The sequence below is a fragment of the Fusarium keratoplasticum genome, chromosome 3, assembly GCF_025433545.1.
Source record: "Fusarium keratoplasticum isolate Fu6.1 chromosome 3, whole genome shotgun sequence".
In the NCBI taxonomy this organism is placed as follows: Eukaryota; Fungi; Ascomycota; class Sordariomycetes; order Hypocreales; family Nectriaceae; genus Fusarium; species Fusarium keratoplasticum.
Genome location: NC_070531.1, coordinates 383,913 through 396,287, shown reverse-complemented (window position 1 = coordinate 396,287; position 12,375 = coordinate 383,913). Strand labels below are relative to the sequence as shown.

At 52.3% G+C, this 12,375-nt stretch overlaps 3 protein-coding genes and 1 pseudogene across 4 annotated transcripts, besides 1 other annotated feature; 3 read left to right on the top strand and 1 right to left on the bottom strand.

Moving 5' to 3' along the window:
• Positions 1 to 198: 198 nt before the first annotated feature.
• Positions 199 to 1,485, top strand: NCS57_00349400 (HET domain-containing protein; the record flags this gene model as incomplete). Its single annotated transcript, XM_053053486.1, has 1 exon — positions 199 to 1,485. The coding sequence occupies one exon, from the start codon at positions 199 to 201 to the stop codon at positions 1,483 to 1,485; it is 1,287 nt and encodes a 428-aa protein (XP_052915646.1).
• Positions 1,486 to 4,179: 2,694 nt separating this feature from the next.
• NCS57_00349300 (Zn(2)-C6 fungal-type domain-containing protein) lies at positions 4,180 to 6,200 on the top strand (the record flags this gene model as incomplete). The annotated part of the gene is made up of 5 exons (XM_053053485.1): positions 4,180 to 4,226; positions 4,280 to 5,160; positions 5,216 to 5,432; positions 5,485 to 5,787; positions 5,837 to 6,200. 5 exons carry the CDS (start codon positions 4,180 to 4,182, stop codon positions 6,198 to 6,200), a joined length of 1,812 nt encoding a protein of 603 aa, XP_052915645.1.
• Positions 6,201 to 6,378: 178 nt separating this feature from the next.
• NCS57_00349200 lies at positions 6,379 to 8,650 on the bottom strand (annotated as a pseudogene). Its single transcript has 4 exons — positions 8,121 to 8,650; positions 7,498 to 8,067; positions 7,159 to 7,445; positions 6,379 to 7,103 (listed from the first exon to the last, which is right to left on the bottom strand).
• Positions 6,379 to 8,650: a sequence feature.
• Positions 8,651 to 9,500: 850 nt separating this feature from the next.
• On the top strand, positions 9,501 to 12,228 carry NCS57_00349100 (C2H2-type domain-containing protein; the record flags this gene model as incomplete). Its single annotated transcript, XM_053053484.1, has 6 exons — positions 9,501 to 9,691; positions 9,747 to 10,083; positions 10,144 to 10,487; positions 10,537 to 10,853; positions 10,901 to 11,447; positions 11,607 to 12,228. 6 exons carry the CDS (start codon positions 9,501 to 9,503, stop codon positions 12,226 to 12,228), a joined length of 2,358 nt encoding a protein of 785 aa, XP_052915644.1.
• Between the last annotated feature and the right edge of the window lie 147 nt (positions 12,229 to 12,375).

Genomic DNA, 12,375 nt, shown 5'->3' with positions numbered 1-12,375 from the left:
TGGCTACAAGATTGTGTCCAAAATCATGTCGAATGTTCTCGCCTCACTACAAGAAGAAGCTTTACGCCAACCAGGTTGATCAAGATTTCCACTCGTCAAGGAAGGAGGATTCTTCAGTTAACAGAGCCGCATGGGGAACAAGTGCCATACGCAGCCCTGTCCTATTGCTGGGGAGGAGAGCAAATTGTTCAGACAACGATGCAAACCGTTCTTCGTCATCGGACACGGATCAATTTCCAAGATCTACCCCAAACGATCAAGGACGCAGTGGTCGTGACAGAGAATCTCGGTCTCGGCTACCTCTGGGTTGATGCGCTCTGTATCATTCAGGACGACGAGAGTGACAAAGCCTGCGAAATTGATCTCATGGGGCACGTCTACGAGAATGCTCAAGTCACTATAGCAGCATCAAGGGCGGAAAGAGTCCAAGAGGGGTTCCTGCAGGACCTTATACCATATGGATGCAACAAACAAGACTGGGTCTTCAAGATGCACTATCGTGATCTGGCAGGCCAAGTCAGTCCTGTGATCATCGCCCCAAAGCTTTTCCGACCGCCGGTAGACCATTTGTCGAAAAGAGCTTGGGCTTTTCAAGAACGACTGCTCTCACGTCGGATTCTCGAATATAGTGCCGCTTGTGTACATTGGACTTGTCAGTCGCACAACGATTGTGACAGACGAGGCGGAAAGTGCTCTGTTCAAGAGCTCAAGAGTAACACCCAGGCCTCTCGTGGTCTATTATATCTCAACGAAGCTGTCACTGTGGAGAGGTGGCATAAGCTCGTCGATGAGTTCTCGAGGCGGTCGCTTACCCTTTCCGGGGATCGCCTTCCAGCTATAGGAGGTATCGCCGAGCGGTTTGGCATCCAGTCAGACGATCAGTACCTAGCTGGCATATGGCAATCACACCTACCATGGGGGCTCCTCTGGATGATTAACAAATGGGTGAGAGGATCGGCCCAACCCCAAGCTTCGGCCTATGTTGCCCCATCATGGTCCTGGGCATCCACAATGCGTCCTATTAATGGCCGTGTTTTTGGCGATTCTGGAGTTTCCCAGGTTGACATAGTCAGAGTCAACGTAAGAACTGCAGCAGAAGGGGCTAGGTACGGAAAGGTTGTCTACGGCAGTCTTACGCTACGTGGATTCGTCACACCCGTCGATTGGAAATTGCCACAGGAAACGGAGAGATACGTTGACGGTACTATTTCCAGTATTCCTTCCATTAGCATCCACAGAGACGGTGCAGAAACCAGCTTACTCGCAGGTGGCATGACCACAGTTCGCGACTACCTATTGGTTCTCGTCGCGAGCAGCGACATCAAGAAGGTGACGGGTTTGATATTGCGTCAGCATTCTGATCAAACATATTTTCGGACGGGAGTCTTTCAGGTACCCTACTGTCCGGCAGATCAGGAAAAGTATCCAAACCTAGCCCATAGTCTTTTGAACAGCAGCCGAGAGGAGGAGGTCACAATTGTATGAACAAGCTGCCCAGGCTCCCACGCTACACATCGAGGGTTACAAGTGTGGTAATTGTGGCGGAGATTAAGGCTCAGGGGACTCACAAGTTGGGATCGGGTGCTTGGAATTCGGTGCGATGGCAGGCAACCAGAAGTAGACGAGACTAGAGAAGACGCCGCCGATGGGGGACTGTTAACTGTAAGCTATGTATCTACGAGAACCACACTAGTTTTTCCATCAAGTCATCTACCAATGCTTAACCTAATCTGCTATTTTAAAACTGATGTAATGGACTGCCCAGACGTAGCGCCAGAACTGGTCCAAGTCAGGGACTCACGCGCTCACACCGATTTTACTCCCGGTTCTTATCAACTTGACAGGCTCGATAAGAGAAGCCTCTGAAGGCATATCTCGCTGCCAGGTGGCCATGGATAATTCAGCGCAGGCATCTGAGAGCAGGAACAACAGAGAAGATTTTTGAGTCATGAAATTTTTCCCTCTGCCCTTAACAAGCTCCAAAAGTGGTATTCTTCCTAGGAGGTAGTCACTTTTAGGAGGTCAGGGGCTCACGTGCTTGAGCGGACTTTGGTCCCCGTCCTCGTTTTACCCCGGAGCGGCGCCGGAGCAAGTGGGTCCATGGAGTTTGGTCTCCGTTCCGGTGGGGTCCGGTCTCATCTCCGGACACGAACCGACTTGGCTTACCTCCCCGGCCTCTCTGTTTAATACCATGATGCTGACCTTGGCCTCCAGCGCCTTGGCTCTAGACTCTGTTCCTACAGGGCGCATGAACCACTTGGGGTCCCCGTCATCGGATGTCGTTGTGTTCTTGACTTTTTCATCCTCCGAACAAACTCATGGGGTTTGGTCCCCGTTCACACCAACGTGTAGTTCCAGTCTCAAGATGAGTCCATCATATTCTCGAGATGTCGTGTCTGTTATTGACAGTCCACATTTTTTGGGGCTTGCTTTGGGATATAAAAGCATCACGGTACACCTCCAGTTCACCATGTTTCAGTACACATCACAATCCGCCCTCCCCCGTTCTTTATTCAGACACAATGGCACCTATCAGCACTCAAGCCTTCTCAGAAGAGGCGGCGCCAGTCGCCAAACAACCAAAGACTACTTCAGCCTCGCTCATCTCAGATAAATTCGAAATCTTTCGACGCCTGGTACCACTCGTTGCGGATGAGAACATCACTCATCTCAACGCTGGTTTCATGCCACCTTCAAATCTTGTCGTGCACGAAGCCATCGGGAACTTTTGCTCCGAGTGGCTACATCATCTTTCACCCAAGCCGTTTTGGAAGTCGACTGTGGAAGATGCCCGAGTTCTGCTTGGACGATACATTCACACCGACCCCAAGAATATCTCCTTTACGAGAGATACCACTGAAGCCATGGCTTACTTCATGCACAGCCTCCGACTACAGCCAGGTGACAACGTGGTTATCCTTGACTGTGAACATCCCAACCAGGCTTACGGATGGCTCTCACTCCGATCTCAAGGCATTGAAGTTCGACAAGTTCCGACAGATGCCGGCAACAATGACTTCTCAACTTTTGCAAACGCAGCCACATTTGAGCCATATGTGGATGAACGAACTCGATGCATCGGCATCAGCTCCATTATGTTCCACAGCGGTCAGAGGAACGACGTAGCGGATATCTGCGCCAAGTACAGACCCAGAGGCATCCATGTCCTCGCCGATCTGACACAACAAGTCGGTTTTGCCAATGTCGACGTGGAAGCTCTTGGTGTCACTGCTGCTGCGTTTAGCCTTCACAAGGGGTTCAACTGCCCCTTGGGCTTTGCGGCTCTCTACGTCTGCCAAGATTTCATCGACGCCATGGATCCAGTGCCGCCGATTGTGGGCTACGGATCTCTTGAGTTCCCATCCGAGGACTTTTTGATCTCTGATGACCCGATCGCTTTCCATCCATCAGCTCGAAGATATGATCATGCCAATCTCAACCTGTTGGGAGCGACAGCGGCAAAGGCATCCCTGCAATTCTATCTTGACATCATGGGACCAGACGACGTAGAGGAGCACTTGTACAGTCTTGGCGATATCCTAAGGGATAGGTGCAATGCCATCGGTGTTGAACTTGCAGGTCCGTCAGAGCGTGAGCACCATGCGCCGCACTTGTACATCCTCAAGTTGTACGGGGATGAATGGGCAAGACATTTCAAGGCGCATGATGTTGCTGTGACTTGCTTCAGGTGGGGTGTTCGAGTTTCGTTTGGGTTCTATAGCAACTTACGCGATGTGGAGAGATTGGTTGATGTTATCCGGGCTGGGTTGGAGATGGGTCTTGGGAATGAGACGGAGTCTGATAACTCAGATTAGAGGAAAATGCGAGTCTTTTCTCCTGTTTCGTTGTTATATATAATAGAAGGATCAATCGTTAATTCACTATTTTATCTTGGTCACATATTCTCGGATAATGCTGTTTAATCGCCTTCCTCCTGCGACAACCAAGGTCCCACACCGGGATGTCTGTTTCGTGATACGCGTACCTTAGATAAAGCTAAAGCCGAAGTTAGACTGAACTTTCGCTGATAATCTTATGACTATAATCCTAAGTAAAAAAACTTACGTCATCTCAAAATCCCCCTTCTCCGCACGTGATGGTCCAGGCACACTTATCTCCTTCAAGGGGCTCAGTTCAACGAGTCTGTCGCCAGACAAGACCCACGACGAGGAAGTATCCATGGACGCTACACAAACAAATCTCACGAGAGAAAAGAAGAACCTCTCGTAAGTCACCTGCTTATTTACTAGAATGACTTGTAATATTCTGTAGTTGCAAGAGGTGTCAATATCGCAAGGTCCGACAATCAGGATCCCATCAGTCTCGCTCACTCGCTCACTCACTCCAAACAGCTAAAATGCTCGCGAACAGAGCCGTGCCAAAACTGCGCCAAGGCAAAACACGATTGCGAATACAGCCAGGTAGATCGCAAAAGACGCCCGGCCTCACATGACTACGTCAAGAGCCTTGAAGATCGAGTCGCATGGCTCGAGTCCTTCATCACCCAGGTCCAAGTGGCATCACCAAGAGAGAGAGAAGCGCTACTGAGCACAGTCTCATTTCGCAAACAATCACCAGTCAGCAGCTTCACCGCAACAGACGCGGCCTCCTCATCAGATATAAGCACTCATGTACAAGCCGATCTCCAGCCAGCTCTCGACGGCTCCCTCATCTACCACGGCGCGACAAGCATCTACCGCGCGCAAACAGTAAACCAAGCCCAGCTCGCCGTAAAAGACGCAACAACCCAGCCTCCTCTCTACACAGGTTCCGAATCCAATTTCGCACACGTCCTCGAACACTTTGGGATCAACATAGAAGACGAAGTCATCGCGAAGGCTCTCATGCAGTTCTTCAAGTGGCAGTACCCTCAGTTCATGTTTATTTACCGTGAGGGTTTTTTGCAAGATCACTTTGGAGATCGTGTCAATTGCAAATATTGGTCTTCGGCGTTGCTGCTTTCTATTTGTGCTTTAGGGACTTTGATGTCGCCTGATGAAGAGGATCGGAGGTCGAGTGAGCAGTTTTATACGGCGGCGGAGAGTATTCTCATGGTTACTGGTCTTACGAGGCCGTCTATTGTTACGGTTCAGGCGTTTCTCTGCCTTGCTTTTTATGAGATTGGCAGAGGCAATCTCTCCAAAGGCTGGGGATTCTCTGGTAAGCAGTCGCATGGTGTCACAGTTCACTGCCATCTCATACTTATCCCACGCAGGCATCGCCTTTCGCATCGCCCAAGACATGGGCTTCCAGAAAGACCCAAAGAACTGGATCTCTTACGACGCCTCTTTGACCACCGACGAAGATGTCGAGATTCGTAGGCGAATATACTGGGGATGTTACATCTCGGACAAGCTCATCAGTCTCATCCTCGGGCGGCCAGTCTTTCTCTACTACGACGACGCAGAAGTCGAGCCGATGGAACAGCAGCCGTAATATTAGTCCTTCCTCTGCTTGGGTTCTCTGATACTAACAACGATCCAGCGATTATCCAGAGCTAAGACCATGGCGCTCAGTCGGCTTCTCAGGCACCGACAGCGAATTGACCAAAATCGGATCCATGGTTCCATACTACCGCGAACAGATCCATCTCTCAAGGGTAATCGAGCGTATGCTATGCACTTTATTCTCTCCTCGATCCAACATGGATGGTATGAGTCGTAGAGCTTGTCTGGATACACTCAACATCGAGCTATGTCGCTGGAAGGCAGCGTTGCCTGGTCGCGCAGAGTGGAATAAATGGGAACCCATCGATACGCCACTTATACCTAGTGTCGCTATGCTTCAGTCGGTTCCTCCTCTCCTTTTGGTCAATCAGGTCGCTTATAAGTCCCAGTCTGCTCTTCCACAGCGCCCGTATCGCTCTTAACTTCGACCAAGCCCTCTCTTCACTACCCACAGCAGCAGACCAAGCCTCTCGCGAATACTGTCTCTCCTCAGCAGAAGACATCGCCTCAATATTGCGACGATACCGTCATCAATATGGCCTTCGGCATGCGCCGCTGATCCTCGTCTACGGAATCGTTCAAGCCAGTCGGGCGATGAACACCTTGGGAGTTCCCGCAGAAGCCCAGCCGTTGATGCAGGCTCTTGGAGAGTGCGCCGTTACTTGGAACTTGGCGGAGCAGGCCAAGGAGTTGATGGTACAGAAGGCTGCTGGCTTGGGATTGGAAGGAATTATGAGGGTAGCGGATATTTGACACGTTTACCAGTCCCGGTGCCCATTGAAGCAATATCTGGAATTCATGAATACTATAGTGTTTAGTGCTGTATCGCACACACACTCCTCGCTCGCTTCAAAGCGCAGCGGATATTAATACTATAACTAAAAATACAAGCAGGCACAGCCTGCATCATCAAACCATGCCACCTTTTTCTTCATTGCTGCTGTCCATTAAATCCCGTAAACCCATTACCCATCCCGTCAAGACCTGGCTGTAGCTGGTACATCTGCGTCGCCCAGTTCATGTTCATGTACTCGGTTTGCGGCGTCAAACCACCTGTCGGCATGAATTGGTCTGGGAGGATGGTGCCGTCGCCGACTTGTGAGAAGAGCACGCTATTGTTCCAGGCGTGGACATCTGCTGGGGCCATCGTTGTTGGCATGCCCATCGGCGTCATGGAGGGCTGACGCATCAAGTCGTCAAGGCCGCTCGACAAAGCTGTCGTCGTGGGGAGTACCTCGCGCACCGTCTCGGGGATTTGACTGCTCCCCCTCCTCGCAACACCGCGAACAGTCCGTACGCTATCCCTATGGTTGAGTCCAGCCCCCATCATGCTACCACTCTCCTCGGACCCGTCATCCATGACCACTCCAGAGTCTGGTCGGGGTAGGATACCGCGGCCCTTCCGCTGGACGACTGCTTGCGCGACCTGCGACCGAACAATCTCGTTCTTCTTGTTGCTGCGGTTGGTATAGGGCATGCTCTGCGCGTTTGTGATGCATTGGTCAAGAGTCTCCATGAAGCATTGGAAGAATTTTGTCGAGAGGGTGTCGAGGGTTTGTTTGTTCGAGATCAAGTTGTGGAGCGAGTTCGTGAGCTGAACAAAGGCCTGTTCGTAGTTGGCGGCGAGCTCAAAGTGCTCAATCACAGGTGTGTATTCTAGTGCAAGTCAGCAACTCGTTCGTCCTCTAATTGTTGTCAACAGGCATCTTACCATAGGGCTGAATGGCTTTGTCCTCGTCGTCCGGGAACACAATGTTCCAGATTTCCTTCCATTGAACTTCAGGAGAGGTACCGCTCGCTCGCTTTCGGCTCAGCAGCTTGGTGGCCGTGCTAGGGTCAATGCCGCTCTCAGCGTCATGATCCGCAATATCACACATCAGCTCCTTAGGCAGTCGTTGGTGATCTCGCAGTTCCTTTCTCGTCACAAAGTCGCGGTTGCATCGGTCGCACACGTAGGATGAAGGGTCATCCCGCTTGTGTTGCTTGACGATGTGCTGTCTGCTGGGGATCAGCTGTGGTTCATCAACAAGAATAACCGAGTTCAACTAACCTGAGCTCTGCAAACTTGGGGAAATATGTCATGGCGCAGCTGTGATGATCCCTCACATTGAACCGATGCGGATTGCGCTTCCTGAATGGGCAGCTCAGGCGAAGATTCTCGTCCTCCTTTGGGTTCGGTCGAACACGCTTGGTTGGCAGATATCCCGAGCCGTCGCCGTCGCTGAACTCATCTCCTTCATCTTCACGCCTAACCTGCTTCTTCCGCTTACCGCCTCGTCCGCCCTCCTGAGATGGCGTCGACGACGATGAGCTCGAAGTCGACAAGGTGTGGGATAGTTGGCCATCAGATGCTGACTGCCAGATGTGCTGACTAATGTCTTGGGCGAAATTGGCGACGAGGCTCTGGACCTTGTCTGGAGAGATTGATGCCTCACTGAGATCGACTCCGTAGATGAGTTGAAGGGTGTAATTGAGAACGAGATTGGCGTCCTCCGGCGAGACCTCTTCTTCCGCCGTCTCAGACCCTTCCTCGTCGGCATTGCAATCCGGCTCTTCCGAGTCACGCGATGAGGTCGGGGTCAAAACCCTCTCCTGCTTGACTGGCGACTCTGTGAGAGGACTGGGACTTGTTTGAGCGACCTAATCACCTCAAAAGCGTTGGCAAATTCTTACCTCACAGGCGCAGGAGGCTCTTGAATGATGGCAGGCCTCTGATCCTCATGCAGATTGCGAATCTTGAGCTCAAACTGATCGGGGTAGCCGGTAACAATGGCGCCGTCATCCTCGTCATTGACAAAAGTCGAGCATGTGCCGCTGGAAGGATTGTGGCGATGACAAATGCGACTGGTGGGCCTTGAGCCGTCGAGCGTCGTGGCAGCAAACTGCTCGTGAATCGAACTGGCGTAGGTGGTGCTGATGGGGCTGGCGAGGGTTGACAGCGAGTGCGTCGTGGCAGAGTCTGGGACGTTGGCGGATGAGATGCTGCTCATAGAGGATTCTGTAGGCGAACGAAGACGAAATGCGCCAGGCGTAAAGTGAAGACTCTCGGGGAGTCGCTTGGCTACTCGCGTGTCGCTCCTAAGGTTGGGGAACTTGGAGACGGCGCCGTCATTATGGCGTCCTTGCGCTTCTCGCACCCTGAGCGGGAGATGGTGAAGGCCTGTCTCGCCGATGCGACCGTTCTGGTCCGTCATTTGAAGCGGCTTTCAAGAGGTTTTTGAAGAGGTGTTAAAGCGATGATGATGCAGGTCGTTTGGATGATGACGATAACCGAGTCGAGAGATGAGACGAAAGGTAAGAAACACTTTAATCAAGTTGAAACAGCATAAACAATGCTTTGCTGCTGCCACTTAATTGCGGCTAAGGTTACACCAAAAAAGACAAGGAAATGAGAATGAGCGGCGATGAATGGGCAAGAAAAGAGGAAAAGGGAAATCAAGGAGTGAAAGATTGATTGTAGCAGAAAAGCTGAGATGAAACCCTCGAGGTATCTAATAATAAATGAATTGGAAGAGGAAGAAGGGAAGGGACTCCGGACATTCTGGGCATTTTTGCCCCGGTGTTTAGCCGGCAGCCGTCGCATGGCTGCCTCACGGTTCAGGCTGCACGGTTTTTCTCCGACCCCATCTCCACTTTCGGCCCTCCGGGGCGTTTTGGCCCCCGCCGATACCGGTCCCCGCCTCCGTACCGTTTCCGGGTGGAGACGCGCGCCGGCCGTCGAGGATGCCGACCGTTTTCAAGCTCCGTCTTCCCGTCACGGACGGCCTCAGCGCCCACCCCTCCGCCCCGCCACCTTAAGCGCTCCCGGGGGAGGAGGAAGGGTGAAAGGCACCCCCCCCTCTTCAGCAAAGCCTTCCCAGGATGTTGTGAAAGGAGGTGTTCTAATTCTAGGTTCTGGCCCCGTGGTGCTAAAATTAAGAGGATCGAGCTGCGCTCCTTTGCCCACCTTGCCATCCTGTCTTTCTCCCCTACTCTCTACACCTTTTGCACCTTCTGTGTTCTCTTTCTCGACGATAGCAACAGCCGCCCACAGTTGATCCCCAGTCTCAAGTCATGGCCCAGCCGACGGACTTACCAGCTCAGAAGCCTCGGAAACGGGGTGCACCCCGGATCCGGGCAGACTCCAGCAAGGCCGTCCAGGCGATCTTGGAGAGAAACCGCAGCAAGCCGGCGCTGGAGAAAGGCGCGGGCTTGCACAAGAAGACCCTGGCGCTCCAGAACAGAGTCTGGAAGGAGTGGACTCAGTGAGTTTGTCCCGACCGAGCCAGCTCGGAGCCTTTGGCTGATCAACACCCTCAGGTTTGTCGAAGCTGGCAAGCTCGACAGTGATGAGACGTGGCTGCAGCTATGTGCCGGCTCGCACGACGCCGTCAATATATTCGAGAGTTTCCTCGAGATGTATATCCTGAACTCCGAAACATCTGTGCCCTGCTTGGGCCCTGACGAGTACAAGACCAAGAGAGACGTGAATAGTGCGGCGACGCTGCAGGATGTGTGGTCTGCGCTGGTTCGCGTCGCGAATGATGACGTGTTGAAGCAGTTCCGTTATCAACCAAATGCAAACGCGCAGCACTTCACACTGCGCTACTCGACCCGTGGCGGCGTCGAGTCTGGCCCTGCTGGACTGGTTGGAAAGGTGAGACTCACCCGGTGCGGTTGCTGTTGATCTCAGACATTCGGTTAACTGAGATTCAAGTTGATTCCCGGGCTAGCTGACAGGCTCGGCCTGACCCGGCGCCAGCAATTCGTGAAAAAGGAGACGACGGAAGAGGATCTGCTGCTCGTCCTCCAAACCGCTTGGGAGAGGGCGTCCGACATCCTCTGCAAACCTTCCCAGCGAGTCTCGTTCTCAGGGAATGTCATCCTCGGCGGTATTGGCGGCTGGCGGTACGAGAGCTTGAGGCGTGTGAAGTACAAGGACATCGAGGTTGGCTGGCTGAGAGACCCTGCCGATCCGACGAAAGTCCGGCCCGTTGCAAGCGTTCATGTTCGACATGTGAAGCGGCACGAGGATGAGATTGAAAGGGACCAGAGCGCAAGGTACTTCGTGTCGACTCGCGGTAGCGGTATGCCGTGCTAATCTCTGCAGTTTGACCTTCGGCATCACCCGGGTCCCGGTCAAGTCTATTTGCCTTCTCTCTCACATCGTCGCAATGGCCATCTACAATGGCGCTTTCGCAACAAAGTTCACATCTTGTGAAGAGGTGTTATACCCCAAGAACCTGCTTGAGGACCACATTGACTATGTGCCACTCAAGTGGAAAGATGACATCGTAGATCAACCCGTCTTTCCGCTGGACTATAAACTGTACTGGAGAATATGGCACCGAGTTCTCGAGGTGGCCGGACTCCGGGAGGGGCTGAGGCCTTACTCGATACGAGTGGGGGCTGGTGGTCGCCTCAATGGTGAGCATGATTCTTCCGCAGGTTGGCATGATTCTAACTGTTACAAGGAGCACTTGAGCCGGCTCTTCGAAGTTACATCATGGGTAACACGGAAGAGGTCTTTCGGAAGAGCTACAATCCAGTTGATCAGAGGCACAGTCTAATGACGGTAGCCTACAAAGAATTGACTGGAGGCTGCGACGAGGTAATTGCCAAACTGCATCAGTCGTTCACGAAGCGGGACTGCTATGCGCCTATCTACATTTCCGAGGAAGACTGGAAAGGATTCGAGTCGCGGAACGACATCACCCAATGGCGCAAAGAACTGAACAGCCTTCCCAACCGCAGCAGCAAAGAGGCGAAGAGGATCCAATCGAGGATCCAGTATGTCAAGAAGGTGCTGGAGAAGGAGCTCATAAAGCAACGGCGCGACGAATACTTTGAGACTGCCGACCGCTTGAGAAGCGAAGGACAGTCTACAACCCACCTGCAGGAACGCAGACCAAGAAGACCTGGTCCAAAGCAAAACGAACTCAGCAGCAGAATGGCAGAGGACTTGTCGCCTCTTTTTCTCGCAGAAGACTCAACGAAGAGATTTGCCGACGAGCTTGTCAGGTATTTAAGGCAGGTTCCAGATCGGGATCCTTCACAAGATCTTAGCGACGCGGAAGCAACCAAACCAAAAGCAGATTCAACGACACCTAGGTGTTTAATCTGTGACAAGGGTTTCGCACGAAAGAACGGCCTGACCAGACATGTTACCTTGGATCACAGCGAAGTCTTTCAGAAACCTTTCTATTGTCGCGAGTGCGAGTTCTCAGGACGGAAACAGCTGGTTGCAGCCGGCCTCTCTGCCTGGAGCAACCACGTTGAGCAATGCCATGGCAAACTCCATGCACCCAACCCTGTAAAACCAGCCCACTGCTTACTTTGCGACAAGACCTTTTCAGCTGGAGGGTTTAGCTTGCATCTCAACCGATCTCATGTTCAGCTTGGCTATTTTGAAACGAGCTTCCCCTGCCCAGAATGCCGGCGGTTGGGCACTGGCGATCTCATCACAAGTTTGGACCAGTGGATACTCCACGTCCGGGACATACACGATGGCGGCACAGTACCAGGAGCCATCGTTGTTGGCGTGACCAACCAAAAGCCTAGGAAGAGGAAAACAGAGGAGCTGAACCAGTATCAGCAGATCAGGACGAAACAGCTATGTCTGGAGGCTATTGTGAAGGACGAGCGGGGAGAGGGGAGTTGTGGCATCACAAGCGGTGACTACCATGGCGGCACAGATTTCTGGGACAAGGATGAGCTGGCAGATTGGGATCGGAGCACCACAGGCGGTTCCTGCCATGCCAGTGAAGAGTTCTGGGTAACTGGGAGAGACGAGGATTATTGATTTGGGATTATAAATGCCACGAGCTCATGTAAAATGTTCATCGCTATGCCTATGTTTGAACCCAGATTTGTGAATATATTAGATTGGCGCCACTCTGCTACTTTATACATAACTAGAAGTCAAGTGTCCTGTGAGTGGTTGCTCAAG